Source organism: Haemaphysalis longicornis, unplaced genomic scaffold, assembly GCF_048455015.1.
Source record: "Haemaphysalis longicornis isolate Haplotype H1 unplaced genomic scaffold, Haemaphysalis longicornis Haplotype H1 scaffold_3, whole genome shotgun sequence".
Classification (NCBI taxonomy): Eukaryota; Metazoa; Arthropoda; class Arachnida; order Ixodida; family Ixodidae; genus Haemaphysalis; species Haemaphysalis longicornis.
Genome location: NW_027526335.1, coordinates 151,881,710 through 151,902,384, shown reverse-complemented (window position 1 = coordinate 151,902,384; position 20,675 = coordinate 151,881,710). Strand labels below are relative to the sequence as shown.

The 20,675-nt window shown below is 48.3% G+C and overlaps 1 protein-coding gene across 1 annotated transcript in view; it reads right to left on the bottom strand.

Annotated features, from left to right (window-relative positions):
* Positions 1 to 416: 416 nt before the first annotated feature.
* LOC144175478 (cytosolic non-specific dipeptidase-like) overlaps positions 417 to 20,675 on the bottom strand; it is a 38,569-nt gene continuing 18,310 nt past the window's right edge. Inside the window, exons 6-13 of the mRNA XM_077704564.1 lie at positions 20,306 to 20,463; positions 16,925 to 16,999; positions 11,734 to 11,878; positions 6,713 to 6,812; positions 4,434 to 4,605; positions 3,041 to 3,126; positions 2,176 to 2,342; positions 417 to 622 (exon numbers count right to left, since the gene is read on the bottom strand). Of these exons, the coding sequence (XP_077560690.1) occupies positions 575 to 622; positions 2,176 to 2,342; positions 3,041 to 3,126; positions 4,434 to 4,605; positions 6,713 to 6,812; positions 11,734 to 11,878; positions 16,925 to 16,999; positions 20,306 to 20,463 (951 nt within the window). The 3' untranslated portion in view covers positions 417 to 574. The remainder of the gene's footprint in view (positions 623 to 2,175; positions 2,343 to 3,040; positions 3,127 to 4,433; positions 4,606 to 6,712; positions 6,813 to 11,733; positions 11,879 to 16,924; positions 17,000 to 20,305; positions 20,464 to 20,675) is intronic.

Below are 20,675 nucleotides of genomic sequence, written 5' to 3'. Positions count from 1 at the left end.
GGCTGCCAGATTGCAGAGGTACAAAGTAGACAAATTTAGAATGGGGCAACCAGATGTTCACTGTCAAGGGTTGAGCGTTTGTACGAACGAGATACAGACCCTATATGTACAACCTTGCATAGCTTTTACGTTAAGGAAGCAATGAGCATTTACGTGGTGATGCAATAAACGAATACCAATTTAATTATCAATGTATTTAAACAGTGTCTTGGTTACTGGCAACACCGTCTACCATACTATTGAAAGACTCGTGTTTATAAGCGCAGAAATAAGTTTCAAGAGAGTATACTGAATATAAATAAAAATTACTAGCGTCGCTGTTGCGTTTGTAATTATACAGAAAATCGATAACGCCAACATCTAATAATTCGGCGTTCTTCGAGTAGGCGGTAGGTGGTGGGCCTACAAGCCAGCGCATGTCACGTATAGGTATAAATTCGGGGGTGGCTTTTTATAATTATGTCATGTTGAATCATAGGTGACGCAGTAGTAAGTGGTCTGCTGACAAGAAAACGCAAGGGCAGAGACGTTGTCCAGCAGGAACGTTGTCCGGCGATGTTGCGACTTGAAAGGCTCAGTGAAGTTTGGACAACTCGTACATGTAGGCCGCGAACAGCTTGGCCTGCGACATCAACAAAATATTTGGAACAACATTACGAAATGAAATAACAAAAATGGCGGACGATTATTCGAACTGATGACGCGAAAATTCAGCGCAGCTACGATCATCTGACGATGCAGGTATAGTGAAAAGTAACGTTTTTACGACATTACGTCAGCATTCTGTTGCTGGAAACGGGTTCAAATGGTGCGGGCGCCTAAGGCGATCACAAGCTGCACGCGGAAGCGAGAACAGGTTATCGAGAACTCGCATACGGAATACCCAATGTTCACCGCCAAACTCCTGCACGAGCTTTTCTTCTATGCTTACCAACAACTCCGTTAGGCTTAGGTTTTTTTCGTCACAGGCCACAAAGACAAAATACAACCTCCTTTATTTGAAACAACAAGCCTTTGTTAACCCACTCAGATCAATTCCGGCCACGAGGGTCGCTTTTTTTTACCAAAAAAGGCTGTAAATGTAGGAAAGCTTTCCATTACCGGGCTACACTACGTCAGCAGTGGCGCAAAAGGGAAACACTAAAGAAATAGCTATCACTTTGTTAACTACTCGTTAGCATTTAAGTGATACAATCAAAGGGAACTAGAGATACACCTGTATATATTCAACCGCACAGTCATGTTTCTTAGTGGCGGCTTTAATCGGCGGCCACCAGTGTGTGACATCGTATGTGGGACCAGTGACACCAGTATGTGACCAGTGACACCCGTGTGACACCAGCATGTGACCAGTATGTCGCATGTGACATCGTAGGACTGGGTGAGAAAAAGGGTGGTGGATAGCCATTTCTTCCTATGTTTTCCTTGATATCTAGCTTCGTTATCTGAAGTTTGCGTTGGAATTTGCACCATCGCCATTGGGTCAACGTACTTCATGCTCCAAATTTGTATTTTGTCTTGGGTGTTGGGAAGGTCAGGTAATGAGAATGAAGGGGAGAAGGCAGACCACCAGTTTAACTGCACGATTACCAAGAGATGGTAAATGAGAGGGAAATATTTCATAGTGGGAAAAACTAAGAAAATTCGGGGGCAAATATTGGACTCGACAAACTCACAATAGAAGCAGTTGGATACCTTTGGGAGTGGACTTCATCATGCAGGGGACGCAAACACGACGACGACGACGACGACGACGATTATGATCATGATGATAATGATGATGATGATTCCTTTTTTAGCTTAAGTTCCGGGGTGTGAAACAGTGCTAGAAACCTCGGAGGTTCTTTCGCAGTATTTCAAACGCCAAAATCAAAGACGCTTAAAGCAGGGCGACATCGATTGATTGTGGGGTTAAGCGAGCCGAAGCTCTTGGATATGTGAGGCGTGCCGTAGTGGAGGGCTCCGGATTAATTTTGACCACCTGGGGATCTCTAACGTGCGCCAAAATCTGAAAACAGGGGCGTCCTCGCTTTTCGCTTCCATCAGAAAAGGAGCTTCCGCGGCCGGGATCAAACCCGCGTCCTTGTGCTCAGCAGCACGATGTCATAGCCACTGAGCTACCGTGGCGGGACGACTTGTGAGCAGCAATTGCATCAAGCAAAAAAGATGGCTTACCCCCGCGACGAGGTCGTCGACCCTGATGTGCTCGTTGAGCGACTCGAATCCGCAGCCGGCGGGGGCGATGCTCATGACTACCACGTCAGAGCACACGTGCCGGCAGAGCAGGTGCGCCGCGCTTTGTGTGCGTCCGCTGCGGACCAGGTCGGGACGCATGCCGTACGCTGCGCACAGGGAGGAAGAGGGGAGGTAACGTGCCGACGAAAAACAAAGACCGATAAATTTATCGCTTGTCTCGTTATAACGAAACGTTAAATTCGTTATAACGAATTATAGATGTATCGCTTATCTGGTTATTACGAAACGTTATATTCGTTATAACGAATTATAAATGTAACGATTATCTTGTTATAATGAAATCTTACATTCGTTACACGTATTATAGATATATCACTTGTCTCAATATAACGAAACGTTATATTCGTTATAACGAATTATAGATGTATCGCTTATCTGGTTATAACAAAACCGCTTTATTGGAGTTTTAGCTTCATTCGAAGCTCTTCGTGGTCTCACTGTACTGCAAGGAAAGCAAGTCATCCCAGATTTTAACGAATTACCGCGTACAACGAAGTCACTTGTTTGTTCCCGGGGTTTTTTAACGACGGTTCGTTGTAATTTATTGCCAGCGTCATTCTCAGCAAATATAAAATTTTGCCCTTCTCGGACAGACTGTTCGGGTGCTGATTGATCTTCAACGCAATTTTTTAGCCACCGTACAAAAAACACAAAATGCCCTAAAATTAGCTTTGCTGTCGTCATTATTCAATTGTTAGATTTTTTTCGGGCTAAATTAATTTAAGATGCTCGCTTGCCTCGCTCTTTCCGTGCGATTTTTTTGGCGCATGACAAAGGATCGTACCATGGCGCATGGCGGAAACAGCAGCTTTCATGTGCGGCCTCGCGGGGTCGCTCAGCCAGCATTCCGCGCTGCTAGTCATCGCCACCCTGGAAATGAACAAAAGTCATTGACATTGGCCCTTAAAGTGCATGTTCACTGAACACTCTTGTTAGAAATCAGATTCCGATTATGGGGTTCAATTCGCCAAGCTGCACCTGGGTGATGAGGCGTTCCGTATGTGAAGGGCTCCGGATGAATTTTGACCACCTGTGGATCTTTAACGTGTACCGAAAGCTCGAGCACACGGGCGTTTTTGCTTTTCGGCTCCCGAAGAAAAGCGGCCGCAGCGGCTGGGAATCGAACCCGCGTCTTTGGGCTCAGTAGCATGACGGCATAGCCCCTGAGCCACCGCGGCTGTTTTCATTAAGAATCAAGCATTTTGATTTTGTGCCCGGCGACCAGAAAACTAGTTGTTGCCTTCAGAGAAAGCTGCCTAAACAATTGTGAGCGGTAATCAAGCCTATGCGAGAGGAGCAAGAAATGTGGAGCAGGTTCAGTTTCACAGCAATCGAAAACAGAGAGGATGTCTGTACTCTGACAAGATTGTTTTAGTCAAGAAATATGGACTCAGATAGGGAAGCAAGAGAACTTAAATATACATTTTAACAGCGAGGCTGTTAATCTTGCTCTTGGGCGGTGGCGTTAGCAAAAATACAACATGAAAAAAAAAAGAAATTCCTCCGGCGTGAAGCTGCCGGCATGACCTTGCGCAGGTGCGTAGGTGGAGCCAAGCCTCGCCTAGCCATGCCGTCACTGCACAGACGCGACGGCGGCGACACACAGCGCCTAGTGACTCCTGCTCCGAGCACATCGTTTACACACCCGCAAATCTTGGGTCGGCCGTACAAGTATTCAACTCCCGAGGAAGAAGAAGCGTGCCACTCTAAGAAGTCCCCTTAGGTAGGTCGCCTTCACCACAGCGCTCCGGAATGACCAATCGAAGTGGCTTGGTGTTAAAATTCGGCGAATGACGCGGCCCAACATTCAATTTCAAGTTAAAAAGGACATATGTGCAGCGACAATGCGCAATGCCAAACGCCATTCACGCCTGGCGTGTTGTCCATGTTTCATTCGCCGAATTTGCACACTTGGAAACTTCAATTGGTCATTCCGGAGCGCTGTGGTGAAGACGACCTACGGTGACTTTTTAATGTGCAGCGCGACCGCCGTCGTGCCGCTTCTCGAGAACACGACGGCTACGATCCATCCCCGAGTATAGTGCCAAAGCCCAGCAAAACTTAGCAAAACCGGAAAAAGATACATCGGGCCCCAGCTCCGCGGTTTCTCCAGCCTTGTACCACTATTTTTTTCTCTACATATGCAGTTCTAATAAATTCCATGGTGATAATCTTACTTAAATTTGTTCGGGCTCTTTCTGTGGGTGAACTCCCGCTTCAGGTGACTGGTGACGCACTGGAACACCTTCTGGCTCGTCATGTGGGGCACCGTGCGTATCGAGAACTTGCCGACCACGCGCCGGGGAATCACAGCCTTCTCGCCGGGAGACCAGTGGGCACCCTCGATGCCTGCGGCGCAAAAAAATTACGCATTTTTTTTTTATTTCAAATACCCTCCTGGTCCAATGGGGATGAAATGGGGGAGGTTCAGGCAGAATGCGCCCGCAACATTATACAGGCCAGAAGAAACGCACCCACAACGACAGAATTTCAACAACAACAACAGAACAACAACAGAACAAAACAACAACAACAACAACAACAACAACAACAAAACAACGACAACAAAACAACAACAATAACAACAAGAGCAACAAAACAACAACAATAACAACAAGAGCAACAAAACAACAGCAAAACAACAACAACAACAACAACAAAGCGGGAAATATCAGCATTCACTCATGGGTTCACACGACAATACAAGACACTCGCAAAACGACGCTGCGAGAACGTAAAAAATGATGCTTGCACGAATTTAGCCCGAAGAGAGGAACAATGGAAAAAAGACCGAGAACACAACTTTAGCATTGGTGAGGAGGCCTTAAAGGGATCCTACAACCCTTCTTTGTTAACTTTTTTTTTCTAAATTTTAAATGCTTGCAGAACGTAGTCAAGCGAATACATTCATTACTTAAATTAGGGGGACGCAAACTTCCTTAGCAAGAAATTACTGCTTATACCCATCACATAACTTAGAAACTTGCTCAAAAGATTTTTCCCTTTTACCCGGTCTCGGCGTTCTTCGAGAGCTCTAATTACGTCATTACAGTGGTGTAGCGGCTATTGGCTGGATTTACTTCAGCTGCAGCTACGAACGCATTCGACAGCCTTTTTAAAAAGAAAGCCACAAAAGCAAAGGAGAAACGGAAGGCGTATCTGCGGCGACGAGCCAATCACGCAGTTTCGCTCCGTGCTGGCGAAAACTGCAGTGCTTCCAGACGCCAAGGAAAGAGTGAAAACGTTTTTCGGAAGTGTTGCAGAGTCCTTTTAATTAACAATATAAAACGCACCTGATGATTGATACCACGGAAAGCCGGAAACGAAACAATAACACCAATTCAACTCCACAGATCAGGGCTTAAAAAATTCCCCCGCATTTCCCCGAGGGGGAGAATGTGAAAGTGCGAATGCACGGTTGTCGGCCCGCTTGCGGCGCTTGCGCTCGGCCCCCGCAGCCCACCGCCTCGCCGCCTTCTCTTCCATCTCTTCCATCGGGTTTGTAGTATCACGTGTACACCACGCAGTTATCAAGCCCCTATAACGCCGCTGAGTCGCCAACGCACGCCGCTGACGACGTCGGTGGATGGTTTGGGGTCGCTTATAAAGTGCATTCGCACTTAAAACAGCCTCAGAATTCATTACGTGTCAATCACATCCACAAACTTTAATCTCGGTCTTCACTAACAGGATGGACACTTGGGGCTAAGGCATGTCACCGTTGGCTGCGGGATTCGGACTGTTTATTTGGCAAGCACACCTGTATAATAATTATGTGAAAAAGACAAAGGGACGACTACACAGGCGCGCTGCGCATTTCAGCGTGAGCATTTTCACGTTGCGTCCGACCGAGAAGAGGAGCAATGAAGCATGGGAAGAAAGTAAGCAAGCCGCTGTGTCTAACGCTGGCTATAAAGCAAATATTAATTCTTGACCAACCGGCAATCTGACACTGGAATTATTAAGTAACGTCCGAAGGAAAACACACTAAGAAATTTCTGGGACGAAACCAGCGCTCCCTTTTCCTTTCAACAGCATGGTTACAGCGCGCGAAGTACGAAAATAAACACCGCCCCTCTGAGAACGCAAAAACTCAGGATTACCGGAACTATGAGGAACGTTCCCAATATTACCGTACTTTGGCTATGATATTGCATAGCCTTCTAATCACACCTGCGTTAATCACGTAGCACTCCACTGAAAGGTTAAGTAGTCAAGCGTAACAGCCGGTTGCCGCAGAGTTGCGCTAAAGTTCGCGGCTGCAGCGACAGACGGAAAAATAGGGATCGAAGCCCCGGGAGCCGGCTTCTGTTTACTGTTTTGGAAATAGGAGAGACAATGCGTGTACGGGATAGTTCTAAAACCTTGCATTGTAAGCTACGCATTGTTTTGGAAGGACTTTTCTACGTAGTTCGGCCGTTCCCATAGAGTAATTTATACCCTTATGGTGTCTCACCGTGGATAGAGAGAGATGGGTAGCGCCATTGGCGCATCAAGACCTGCACCTTGTCGTCTATGGCCAGGTTCCAGACTCCCATCTCCTCCTGGTACGAGTCCTGCGAACCAAAATGGGCCGCCAAATTCAAACTCTGCGTCCGTACTTGAGGGCTATTGCCGCACTTGGTCAACAGCGTCACCCTCAAGGAAAGAGAATGCAGAGGGTGTGGGTTAATTATGGCTGTATGGCACCGAGAAAAAAAAAATCAGTGCCCTTCCACCCTGCAAAGAATGATGACCAGCGAAGCTTGGCGCAGTCCAAGGAGTGCACGAAACGAAACACATTTGTTTGTAAATTGTGCTTCAGCATACTTTCCAGTTAATTAGCTGAAAGAAACTTGGAAGGAGCGGCGTTTTATTCTAGCGGACAAACATGGGTCTCTCCGTTTCCCTCCTGTCGAAGCCCACGTATTGGTAGCAGACGGGAATTATATAACGTTTACAACTTCACTGCGAACGAACTACAATGGAACCCCGATAATACGACTTTCAAGGGACCGCGAGAAAGCGTCGTATGACCGGGGTGTCGTACGACCGGGGTGCGGGTAAATGCCGGCCTAGTAGACGATCTCACGCAACAGGTGGACTAAGAATTTATTTAAACTACTATATTTTGCGCGTTCTCGCATAATTTACAAACCTTTAGCTGAAATCCGAAGTTAGAAAAGCAACACCTATGTTGCGCCCCCTCCCCTCCATACGTCCTAGCTGGCCCGCCAGCCAAGCGCCGCGCGCAACGCGACAGTTGCGCTATTTACAGTCCGCCAGCACCGCGCCTTCGCGTGCGAGATAAGGCCGACGTGGTCGAGCAAATTGAGAGTGTAAAAGTCGAGTGTGGAACTGTCAAGGCCAAGCGAAACAAACGATAGTACGAGGCGGAGAGGAAAAAAAGCAGCTTTCCTGTACCTGTAGACACCCTTTGATCGGTCCCGTGCCGTCGCTATTGGGTCAGTTCTCAACACATGGCTGTTTTCGTTTCCCACAAGATCCAGCAATGCGAAATAGATGATTCAAACTTCGCGAGTAAGCCGTGTTGCGACAAAAATTATAGCGGGGTCTGGCTCAGTGACTTGCTGCTGCGGCCAGCGATTAACCCAAAATGGCGGTGCCAAAATGTACGTGTCTCCACGCTTGCGGCAGACACGCGTGAATTGAGACACTCTGCCGAAGAAAGGAGCGGAGTGACAACGCGGCTTTGAAAGACTGATAAGCAGAGAGCAGACATATAAGGAGAGAGAGCGCGTTGAAAGCAAGAAACTCGGATCGAGCGGGCGGGGAAAGCGGGTGTTCGGTCATCACCATGGCGTGCGTCGTACATTTTCGCATTCGTCGGTGACCCAATGGGAGCGCAAATTCACGATACGCCTGCCACGTGAACTTCGACTTCTCACGCTTGGCACGTTGGCGTACTGCTGCCGCGTGGGGCCGTCGAAGGTTAACTCCCGCTCACGAGTACCCGCCTGTTGCTTGCGTCTGTTCAGCAAGTAATCTGGCCCGCATGCGGACCCTGGCACATCAAGCAGCGCTTAACGGGGGTTCACAATAAAAAAAGGTCGGGACGAATCGGCGAAGCGGTGTAAAAGATGGGAAAAACACCGGTTTATTCGCCCGCGGACCGCGTGCACCCGAGCGTCATATGATCGGGGTTTTTGATGCATTGTTTCTATGGGGAGTTTCCCCTGGACCGATCCGTCGTAAAAAGCGGGTTGTCGTACGTCCGGGGGACATATCAGCGGGGTTCCACTGTATATATAACAAGCAAATAAAACCATGCGAAATTGTTATTATTATCATCATCATAATGATCAGCCTGTCTCCGCCCACTGCAGTGCAAAGGCTTCTCCCATAGATCTCCAATTATCCCGGTCTTGTGCTAACTGTGGCCGATTTACCCCCGCAAGTTTCTTGATCCCATCTGCCCACCTAACTTTCAGCCGAGCCCTGCCACACTTACCTTCTCTAGGGATCCACTCTGTTACCCTTAATGACCAACGGTTATCTTGCCTCCGCATTACATGCCCTGCCCATGCCCATTTCTTCTTAATTTCTACTAATATGTCCTTAACACACATTCGTTCCCTGACCCACTCCGCTCTCTTCTTGTTCCTTAACGTTACACCTATCATCTTCAGTTCCGGATCCATTGGTCGCTGAGTCGTCCTCAATTTAAGTTGATGGCTTTTAGTCAGCCTCCAAGCTTCTGCCCCGTAAGTGAGGACCGGTAAGATGCAGCTGTCATACACTTTAATCTTCAGGGAATATAGTAGGCTGCCATTCATTATCGGCGTAATTATAGAGCCGTCTAATCAGCCAATATCAATACAATCTTCAAGGTACCTGATGAGATTGAGAGCTACAGGTAATTTTCCACTAGATCCGGAGCGAGTGTGTGCAATTCTTCATCGACGCGGCTTTGCACACGAAAGCTGTACGGGGACACCGAGACATATACAGCTTCGCTGTGTAAAAAACTTGAACCGTATAGAATTTGCAATGCACCTCAAAATACTATTTTATTACAATGAAGCTGTTTATGGCTACAATTCCGGGGGTGTTTCATGTGCGCTGTTGATAATCCGCGAAGCTCCACATGAAAATGACAAATGTCCGCTCGGCTGTGCAATTTCGAGTGCGTTTGTTGGAGTCAACTCGGCAGTGCTGTTGGGCATGGTGTACCACGGCGTATTGCGATTTAGCCACAGGAACCACTAAAAATGTGAAATTAATGATGAATACTTACGTTCCGTACGGACGTGCCAGACCATTGCAAGTTTTCGCCTCCGTTTTGAAGGACAGAGGGCCTGGAACGCCTAATACGGCCCTCAAGCAAGCAAAGCTTGCAAAAAATGCAATGCCCAGAGGAAGGTATCAAACGTAATTAACAAATGCATGCTGAGTTTCTTTGAAATACACCCATGATGGGCACATAAATTTCGTGAAGATAGCCAAGGAGACTTTCTTTTTATACTTCATTACTGTAGTTGGTACGTATCATTACTCGACGCAAACAGAAAGCGATGGCGAGGTATTTCCGCTTCGCATGATTATTCTCTGTCCGGTTTTAATGTCTCGTTGACTGTACGTACTTAACCTCGACGAATAAGCAGCTCGTAGGAAAGCGACTTGAGACATCTCAGTTTCACCAAAGTAGATAAACGCCTGGAAGCAAGTTTCCACGTATGCCAGGGAGCTAGGCAGTGCTTTCGGCGCGTAACTCATGACAGACGACGAAATAAGCGCAACGAGGGAGAAATTACAAATCAGTTTTGTGCATTTCAATTTAAAATGGTAATCGTGCGCTCTTCCAATCAGCTACACGTTTGAGAGCACATTCAAGCGTCCGGTGGCTTTACCAAGCGGTACAATAATGTCAGCCGTGCTGCCACCAACATTTTTCTAAAATGGTTTCATATTTGCTTCGGACCTTTGCGCATCCAAGAGCACTGGCGTGGTACTGTTTATCAATCCCGATCCCGAACCTACGCAGCAATAAATAAATAAATAAATAAATAAATAAATAAATAAATAAATAAATAAAAACTTTGGTTGATTCCTCTGTCATAGGAATCTGTAAAACACGAAAGTGAAATGTGCAGCGAAATCTTGAGCTGAGCATGATTTGCGGGTCGGCGGCTGTCTTGTGGGTGTGATTGGCGAGCGACGTCCTGCTGACGGGTCGCTTCGGCAAAGGTGAACTGGCGTCTTTTCGGTGACGGATATGATGTCAGCGAAATCTTTGTGAATCCCGGAATAAAACACTGTCGTGTTAAAATTGGCTTACGATTACGGTACTCTAATGCGAAATTTGCGTGCAGGGCGAACTGCAGTCGTCTGGGTGACGGCGCATACCTGCCGCATCTCCCGAAGTGATCGCCGCATCAGCGAACGCACGAAGGCTCACGATATACTCTGGCTTTGTCTCGTCGCGCTTCGCCGCGGGAAACCGTGTTTCGCGCCTTTCCCTGCACTTTCATCCTCCGCTTTTCTAATCGCTCTATCTTCCTCCGCTGTTCTAATCGCTCTATCTTCGGTGGCCTCTTCGTTCTCTCGGTTATCTCGTAGCGCGTCGCCGCCGGAGAGAATGCGTCGCGCCATCTCGACATACCACCCTCCCCCTCACACTTTCGCAACGCTTTCCTCTTTCTCTTTGCTGCTCGTTCTATTTATTCAGGAAAAAAACCCCAGTGAAATTACACGCTACACAAAGGAAAGACGAGACACAAATACAGGAGCTGACAAGGCACAGTCATTGTGCCTTCTCTTCCTTGTGTAGCATGTTTTTTGCAGCGTAAGTTCCACTGGCCGAGGTTGAGCAGTTTCGCGTGGACCCTGAAGAGTCATGCTGCGCAAGCGCGAGGAGCATTGGATTAGATTGGATTGGATTGGATTTAGATTGAATTTGGATTGGATGAAATTAAATTGTATTGGATTGGAAATCCAATCCAATTGGAGTATGGGTGTGCAGAGAATTGGGTCTGAACATTCGCCGGTCTGCGCATTCCAGAGGAGTGACATCATAGCCGCGGCAGACGCACTAGCGCCGGCGCGTGCCCAGCTGTGCGCCTCCGTTGCTCAGTAGCCAAGTCTGACACTGCGCCGGAGACGCTTGATAGCCGTATCGCGTGGTTCCTGGAGAGCCATGCCGCGCATGCGCGAGGATCAGTGACTGGACTGGACTGGACCGTACTGGATTGGATTAGATTGCTGAACCTTAGCTAACGCTACGTATATCCTGGCATAGCCGAGCTAAGCCACTGCTAATTTTTCACTGGTTTTTTCCTGAACATCATGAAACTACAGCCCCAGACTTCCACTTTACTCGTTCTATACCATTTGTCTTCCGTGTTTCCTTCATTCGCTCGGTTACAACGAGGTACACTGCAAAACCACAGGAGAGGGCGTGTAAGCGCTGCGCTCTAAAATTGCGCCTATCAAAATACAGTGCAATTCGATCGCGTGTTTCTTCTTGTGCGAGCTCACCAGATCGAAGTCGACGCTAGTGTACAGCTGCCATTCCGTGTCCGTAATGGGGGCCACGTCGTCGTAGATGCCCTCTATGGTCATGTGGGCGCGGGGCCCCACAAGGCTGCTGAGGAGGTGGACCAGGTCGATCATCGGTTCGATACTGCGTTCGAAGTGGTCACGATCGCGCCAGAAGGCGCCCAAATCGTAGGCAATAAGGGTAGCCGACACAAGCCTTAAAGGGACCCTGCAACACTTTTATCCACTTTTTTCGAAATCCTAAATGCTTGCAGAACGTAGTAAACCAACGCATCTAGTACATAGATTAGGGTGTCGCAAAGTACATCAGCCAAACATTACTGCTCGATGCCCATCAGACAACTTAGAAACTGGCTCAAAAGATTTTTCTCTGTTTCCAGGCCTCTGGAATTACGTCATTACAGCGGTGTAGCGGCTATTTGCCGGTTTTTCTTCAGTTGCAGAAATGAAGGCATTCGATAGCCTCTTTAAAAGTAAAGCCACAAAAAATGGCAGCATCTACATTCCGTGCATGATGACGAGGGTGCGGAGTACGGGGACTCGAAATGAAATCCAAGTTGCGCCTCGAGTGACATCCGATTTCCGCCCCGACCGTCATTTGATTTGAGCCGTTAGTGGCACCTTGATTATTCCCTAACTGAAACTGAAACTGCAACTCACGGCTCAAACCGAATTTCGCTTGATTTTCACTTGATTGTGGTGTGCGCACGGATGGATGCGGACGGACACTTGGAGGTCCTAAGGTACTCCGCACCGTTACAGGAGAGGGAGTAAGCCGTTTGACTCTTGGGTTCCAATTCGCGGTCGTAGCCCAATGGGTAAGACGTCTGACACTAACTCTGTCTGGTCTACCGGACGCAGGCTCGACTCCTGCCGGTGCCTGTGTGATTTTTTGCGATTTTAAATGCTATGCGCACGGACGAGGACGAACATTGTGCGGTAAGGTACTCCGCACCTGAAAGCAAAGCAAAAACGGAGGGCGCATCTGTGCGACGAGCAAATCCATCGCCTCCTGACCACGCAGTGCCGCTCAGGGCTGGCAATAACTGCTTCCCGATGCGAAGGAAAAAGTGAAAGCGTTTATCGTAAGTGTTGCAAAGTCCCTTTAATTTGCCTTGAAGTAGTTGGGGTAATAGCGTGTGCGAAGTTTGCCCTATACAAATATTTCGGGTTCATGAAATGAAATATGAAGCCGCGATACCACAGAAAAACGAAAGTCAGATGTTTCATACACGTTTTACCACCTGTTTCAAGTTAGTGTGACAGCCTATGCGTAAAGGTAACCGCCTGAAATTCAATCGTGTGTAGTAAGCAGTCACAGGGAAGATTACTTGGTATAGCTTGAGATTCCTTTCATATTTAGGGAAAGTGCGTAAAGTTGTGAGACGATCGAAGGCTAGTGTGTATTTAAAAACTTCGATAGTTTGCGGAAGTAGTGCACTAGGGACGATGGCGGCGTATTTGGCATTAGTGCTGGCTAAATTTGTTCCAAGTAAATTGTCTATAAATTAAATTTAGCAAACACCGTTGCACAACTGTGGGAATTTCAGCCTCTCACTGTATGATGCAGTCGTTGGATCATTCATTCATTCTCATTCTTATTTACTTCAACACATCGGTTGGTACAAGAGTAAAAATTTCATCTGGGCCCTTAGCAACAATGTTAGTACCGGGCCCATGAAGTTAATACACACTGTTAACATTGCAAGCGCATATAATTACACAAAAAACAATACAATGATAACGAGCACAACATAGAATATGAAAATACACGGTTTTCAACAGGCGGCAACAGAAACAACATCTCGTCAATAAACTCAAACGCATTACGCGCGTACAATCTTCTGGCACGAGTCCGTACACACACCAAAAGATTTGGAGCTGAGAGACACTTTTTCTCCAAGTCCAAATTGACGTAACCACGAGTACTGTTGAAGTGTGTAGCTGTGTAGCTCATGGATTACCAACTAGGTAGAACCCTCACGTCTTTATGGGAAGTCGCCAGCTTCGGTTTCGGTTACGACTTGAGTTTCCCTACCCTGCACCCCTCCAAGACTTGCACGCCCCCCGCAAATGACGCCACTTCAGCCAGAGAGAACCTCTCCCATAGGCACAATCAGCACAGCGCCAATGCAGTATTTACTGACGCCGCTCTTAATGGATTTCGCCTGGCCTTGGCCTGGTACAAACCCTCGACAAGAGAAGTGAGACGTTACGTCTGCACACTGGACCACGCAACACCTGCACAAGCAGAACTTTTGGCTATCTGGACAGCTCTGAGGGACAACACCGGGCCTTCCGTCATATATACAGACTCATTTGAGGCACTACGTAGTATTGAGGACCCAAAAACAGACGACGCCACTGCTCAACGCATCCGCCAGATACTCCAGCACAAGCAGAGGAACGACATTGACGCCAGGGTCAGCTGGACGCCGGGACACGTCGGGGATCGCGGGGGTGGTAACGAGGTGGCACATGGTCTTGCCACCTCACAATCTGGAGTTATACCTGTACATCTCCAGCCTCTCCTGCTCGGATCTCCCGACCTCCGCGATCACCCCTACGCGGACTCGCTGCCAGGCGGCCACTTCGAAATGGCGCGAGTACGACGCTACCTCCGGTTTCTTCACCGCGAGAGATTAAAAAGCATTACCCCTGCACAAATCTTTAAGAATTTACCCCTCAGCCGATCGCAAGAAATATTTATTAACAAAGTACTTGCCAACACGGCCACTACACCTCATATGATCCATAAATGGCAGACACTTGCTGACCGGAAGAAGGGCATTGGCACCGCTGCCCCCTGCACATGTACCTTCTGCCACACTGTGTGTGAAGCAAACATGGACCATCTTATTCTGCACTGCTCCGCTTTTGATCTTCATAGACTAAACCATAGTGTTTTTCAAAATTCAAATATGGAAGCATTACATAGGGACATTCTCGAACATCCTCAACACCTGGTGACCTTAGCCGAGTTTGGCGTTGCCAGTGGCCTGGCGAGCGTGCTTTAGTGGGTGTCTACCTCCCTCCCTATTCCCCCTCTTCCCCCTCCAGCGACCTTCGGTCCTCCCCTTCCTAATAAAAGAATTTATCATCATCATCTATAGGGCGAATTGATTCGAAGTTTGTTGCCACTGGGCGGTCAAGAACAATCCCCAATTTCGCGAACCTGGCTACAGGATTTATAGAGACGACGTATAAAAACCACGCCATGAGGGAAAAAAAGGTATATTATTGGGCAAAACTGGCTACAAAGGCAAAATTTGAACAATTTTAATAAACTTTGATTTTATTTGATTTGAATTAAATAAGCGATGCGAGATTGCTGCATTGTATGTACTTCTTGAGCGCGCTTGAAAAGTTTTGCCTTTCCCATCCTGTGTACCCGCAATTATATCATCGTCATTATCAGCCTATTTATGTACGCTGCTGGACGTAGCCCTCTCCTATATATATCCTTCGGACTGCTCTTGTCCGCTACTTCTGGTCGAATAAAGTTGTTTCTCTTATCTCTCTCGCTCTGCCCACCATATCTTCTATCTTATCCCTCTATTGAACTATCAGTCCACTGATACTTCTCGTCCCGCCTCCCTCTAGACATACTGATATCCTGACAGTCCACCGCTTGTCAGTTCTCCGCAGTACATGCTCTGCCCAACCACACTTCTTGCTCTTAATTTGAGCTAAGATGTCTTCCTCTGGAGCGTTCAAAAAGGCTCGTTTTGTATTTCAAAGCTAAGTTCGTTCTCGAAAAATATTGGCACCGTGCTGAAGGCTTACGGAATGCATACAGAAGGCATGTCACTCAGTGCGTCCAAACGTTTCCCTGGAGTCACTTGCGCCTTTTGAAGGGTTTGTGACTGAATGACTTTTCACTGCGGTTCGTTTCTATAGTCGTTTAGTTTTTTGCTTGCTAGGCCGGAGGGGCTGGGGGGGGGGGGGGGTGATTGGAGGGCTGATTACTATTACCGCCACCATTTGGAAATAGAAAAAGCTGTCATTTGGATTAGACTACGATCATTACATGCACGTTGTTAGATTTTCTTATCAGGTTTTCAGAGAGTAGAAAATGCAGGTGAGATCAACAAAACTAACTTATTTACTGGGATATTTTCTCTCAGCTAATGGGGCAATTAACCCAACCGACTGAAAGACGGCTCAATCACCTCCGTTTTTTCAGATAAACATTTATACCTGTGCTACACGAGCGTTTGACAGGAAATTTCTGTCGAATTGAATGGCTTGATTGTATAGGGTTTAACGCGCCGACGCAACGCAGGAATGAGGCGCGCCGAAGCGGAGGGCTTCGGATTAATTTTGACTGCCTGGGGATCTTTAACGTGCGCCGAAGTCTCGTACACACAGGCATTTTTGCTTTTCGCCTACATCAGAAAAGCAGCCGCCACGGCCGGGAATCGAACCCTTGACCTCGTGCTCAGCAGCGCAATGCCCTAACTAACCACTGAGCCACCGCGGCGGGTTGTCGAAGTGCCTTGGAATTTTCAAGTGGAATTCGAACTGGAAGGAGTTCGCCGATATACACGACAACTCTCAAAGGCAGTTCAAAGTTTCCGCGTTCGCCCGCAAGGTTTGGTGTCGCCACTGCTGCCCTGTTTTGCTCTTGGCAAAAATTTAATTTTAGAGCTAAAATGGGCAAGAAAAAAACTATTAGTGATCAAATTGATAACAATCTACAAGCGCGCACAAAACATGCATTAACAGCCGTTCTTTTTTCTTTTTTCGCACCGCCACCGGCGAGAGTACAAAGTTACCCTGTAATCGTAGAACGACTGATTGAAAACAAAAACAAGGGAATAATTATGAAGCTCGTTCACTTTAAACACCAAATTTTACTCGTAAACAAATATTTTTGCAATTACGGCATGCAGAAACTGCGTCCGAGAGTACGGCCGTTCGCGTTTCAAAGGTCTTTGAAAACCTCAAAGGTTGTTGGTGGTGCTTCTTTGACTAAAACGACATTTTACCCAAAGGCCTCTGAAAAACGTCGTGTAGCAGCTCAAAGATGTCATTTGAGTCAAATGAAATTCGTTTCAAAGGCCTTCGAAAAGCGGGTATTATTCGTTCTCCCTAATAGGCCTGTCACCCGTTTAACCTGATGCACGAAACAAGCTTGAGCGCAGCCAAGAGAGAAAACAATACTCACATAGTGCCGCCATAAATTCCCGAGTGCAGGTCTGACTTGCTGCCAATGACCTCCACTTTGAAGTAGCACATGCCCCTGAAATATTCAGGAAGAAGAGGAAGAGGGTTATTGACCTAGAGACTACTTAAAGGGGGTAAAAAAAGCGCTGGAGATAGTTCTTTGATCTTTTATTGGCACTCATGCTCAACGATCGAACATCGCTTACGGAGCGCCGGAGAAGCAGGCCTTTCGCCATCGCCTGAAGCGGGACCACATTCTGCGTGCGTCGCATTGTCGTAGCCGGATCAAATGAAACTATCTTCTTATAGCGGCAGGGCTGCTGAAATGTATGCGAAATGAGAGCCGTGTCGGCAACGTAAAGGTCGCAACAGGGCCGCTGGGATGCCTCCAAAATGGGAGTAGCATCCGTGACGCCAATGTCGTGGCAGGTCCGCTTGGAAGTCTCCAATACGGTGGTCGTGTCAGCGATGTGGTTGGCGATGATTCTAACCAAGTCGTGTCAACGATGCTAAGGTCACGGCAGGGCCACAGGGAAGTCTGCGAAACGAGAGTCGAAGTCGTAAGGGTCCTTCAGTTGCTCGAGCCCCTCTCGCTGGCGGAGCATCGCAGGGTCTTACTGGGCGTCCCTATTAGGTGCAGCGCCCTCGTCGTCGTCGTGTTCCAATACACGCGCAGCAGCCATTGCCCGGACGGGTGGCACGCCACCCGTGACCATTGCGAACACTGTCGGCTGGGCCTCCTCGGGAAGCGAGCAGAGGATCGAGGTTGCAATGCAGGCGGCTAACAGGGCCGCCTGAGTTTAAGGGACGGGGCTTGCGGACGAGGTTTGGCTCGCGGAGAAGCGTACGCGCGTTCGCAGGGCGCAGATGCGTTCGTCTTACCCTACTGCGTCCAAAATGTGCGATTCTAATTCGTCTTCCTTCAGGTTCGCCTGAACCTGATCGTCCAGTTTATTCGGGTTCACCTGGTCATACATTATGAGGTCGAGGAGATTCAGTCTATCTATGGCGGTTGCTGCCTGACTAGATCTGCTGCGAGGAGTCCAGCACTGTCATGGTCCTGGAGACGGCTGCTCGCAAAACATCTAGGCGAATGCGAAGAAGGTCCATAGCACCAGTCGGCGAAGCCAGACGCTGAGGGTCAATATAGGGGCGGCGTAGCCAGAGCAGGGCGGCTTGGACAATAGCATATAGGGACAGCGGTGGAGGGCAAGTCTTTCTGGAGAAAGCAGCGCGAAGGTATCCAGGCCTCGCGTGCCTCTAAGCCGCTGCGCCGTTGAACGCAGGTCCGCTCATGCCTCGGTTCCCTGGTTTCACGGCCCCAGCAAATAAGGCGGAAAGGACGCCGACAAGCGAGAAGACGAGCGCCCGGCTTCCAAAACGCTGATGGAGTGGACAATACAAGGAAATTGGCTCCCTCCGATCCTCCTCTTCCTCGCTTCCTGATGACACCCTATGCCGGCGCGCCTCTGTATCTCTTAACAATCGTTATGTCCGAATTCTTCCATTTTGCTTGGGAGCATGTCTGGTGTTCAGTCGGAGTTGAAAATTGCCGTCAGCTGGTCGCGTAAGGAGCACTCAACGTGTCGTAGGTTTCAATTAATATGCAATCGGGACCCGGGGACGTGAGTCGGCGAAGCTAAGTAGTGCAGCTTGCGCTTCCTCTCGAGTTATGGCAGCATCCAGGGTCGAGCTAGGGGAGCCCGTGTATGTGAGGCGATTGTGATGGAAACGAGGAGCTGGGGGTATGATGCGCTTTTGAGGATTCGGTTTATTTATTCCTGGGATTGACTGAGAGTATAGAAAGGTTTTGTAATGCGACTGTTGTGATTACTTGCGGGACCTGGTCGGGTCAAGTATGTCGAAGAATAATTTTTTATTTAGCAAGGGGGTATTGGGACGGAAATGTGGTCAGCCTCTCACGTCCAGGAAATCTCGAGCTTGCGCCGAATCCTGGGATAGGTTGCAACAGAGCTTCTTAAAGCTGCGGTGCCGAGATGTTGAGCACTGCTCAAAGAATGGGTTAAAGGGGTGGGAAAAAATGCGAGAAGGTGCATCGGAATGGGTGACATGCATTGTGGGAAGCCTAGTGAGAGGAGGGACGGTGATATTTCCGAGAGGATTGTGTAAAAATGTTTCTGTTTTCATTCTTCGGAGTACGTATGCATGGCAGTATGGTGTTGAGGGGTGTGGAGGAGTTTATGTTCTTGTCATATGTGTGTAGTGCGAGGGTATTGAGTTGTAAGGGGGATGGATAGGGTTTGGACTGTGGTTTGAGGGTTCCATTCCCCTCGAGATGTGGAGATTATTTTTTTTCGGAAGGCAAAGACGTAGCTTAACAAGCGCGCATAAAAGTGTCGCGTAGGAAAGACGACGCGCTCAATTATTAAAACCACAAAAACACTTATAGTTTCGCCAGCCCTCCTATACGACACTTAATTGGCGAACAACTACCTACCATCCAAATAAACATAAACACACTGTCCTCCCTCTCCAAAAGTCCGCGGCCGCATTCGCGAACGCACTGGCTCCCTGTACCGCGAATTTAGTATGATTGAACAGCGCAAATTTAACGGGACGAAACAAGGACTCAACACGAGTGCTAAATGACGGCAATATTTACCGTATTTACCCGATTCTAACGCGCACCTTTTTTCCGAAAAAAATAGGCCGGAAAATCGCATGCGCGTTAGAATCGGATACAAAACTGAAACTGCCGAAACAGCGGAAATTTCGTCCCACCCATCGCCATCGCCATCTCAAGATGGCGCCAAAGCTTTTAGCAACGATTTTTCGGACGCAGCAAGCCTAGGCGCCTAGGCCTTTCTATCGGAGTTCACACAAATCGTCAAATCGTTTCACTTGCGCGCTTGATAACTGCAATGGCAGCAGCGGCTCCCACGCGTTCAAATCGAGCGGTCGGCTGAAGCGTGCACCTCTGGAGAAGCTCTCGGGATGGGCGTGCGAGGCGTGGGCCACGATCCCATAGACCATGGTTGAACGTTCGTTCAGAAGTGTGGCATCGCGATCGCGCTTGAAGGCACCGAGGCCGAGATGTTGTGGTCAGCGGAGAGCGACGAGGAGTGAGATGAGTGAGATTACTTCGGGAAATAAATCGCCCGTTTCTCTCGCATTCGTTTGTCTGGGTCACTAAGTCCCGTGCGCGTTACAATCGGAGGTGCAAGTTTTTTCGGTTTTCTTGCCAGGAAAATCGGGTGCGCGTTAGAATCGGGGGCGCGTGAGAATCGGGTAAATACGGTAATCGCCATGTGAAATGCTAGGGAAAAGGCAGCTACCTGACAGTTCAACCGCAGTGATCGGTGAGGAATCCATTCAAGGTTCGTGATGATTTTAACCAAGATGTGCAGACAAACTTTCGCACCTGAGGCCATACACGATGCAGGGTTTCCTGGGGCTTAACCAGGCGACGTCAGAGATGCAGGCGAAGTCGATGCCCCTGAAGAAGTCACTGTGACGCCGCTCAGAAAGGTAAGACCCCAGCCCTTGCGAGCCGACTGTCTGCATGCTCTCGATCAGGAACTGCGAAACGACAAAGAGGGTGGATGTAGGGTGCGCTGAACGATGGGGCCTGCATTGCGCATGGACTCAAGGAGACAGCGGTGAAAACTCTGCTCGCCAAAGGAACCGTGTAGTGTCGTGGTGGACAGGGGAATTTTGATGCATTCTTATGAGATCGACGGCTAAAAGTAGACTCGGTTGAAACGTACGCGGCTGAAATTATTATGGTGCAG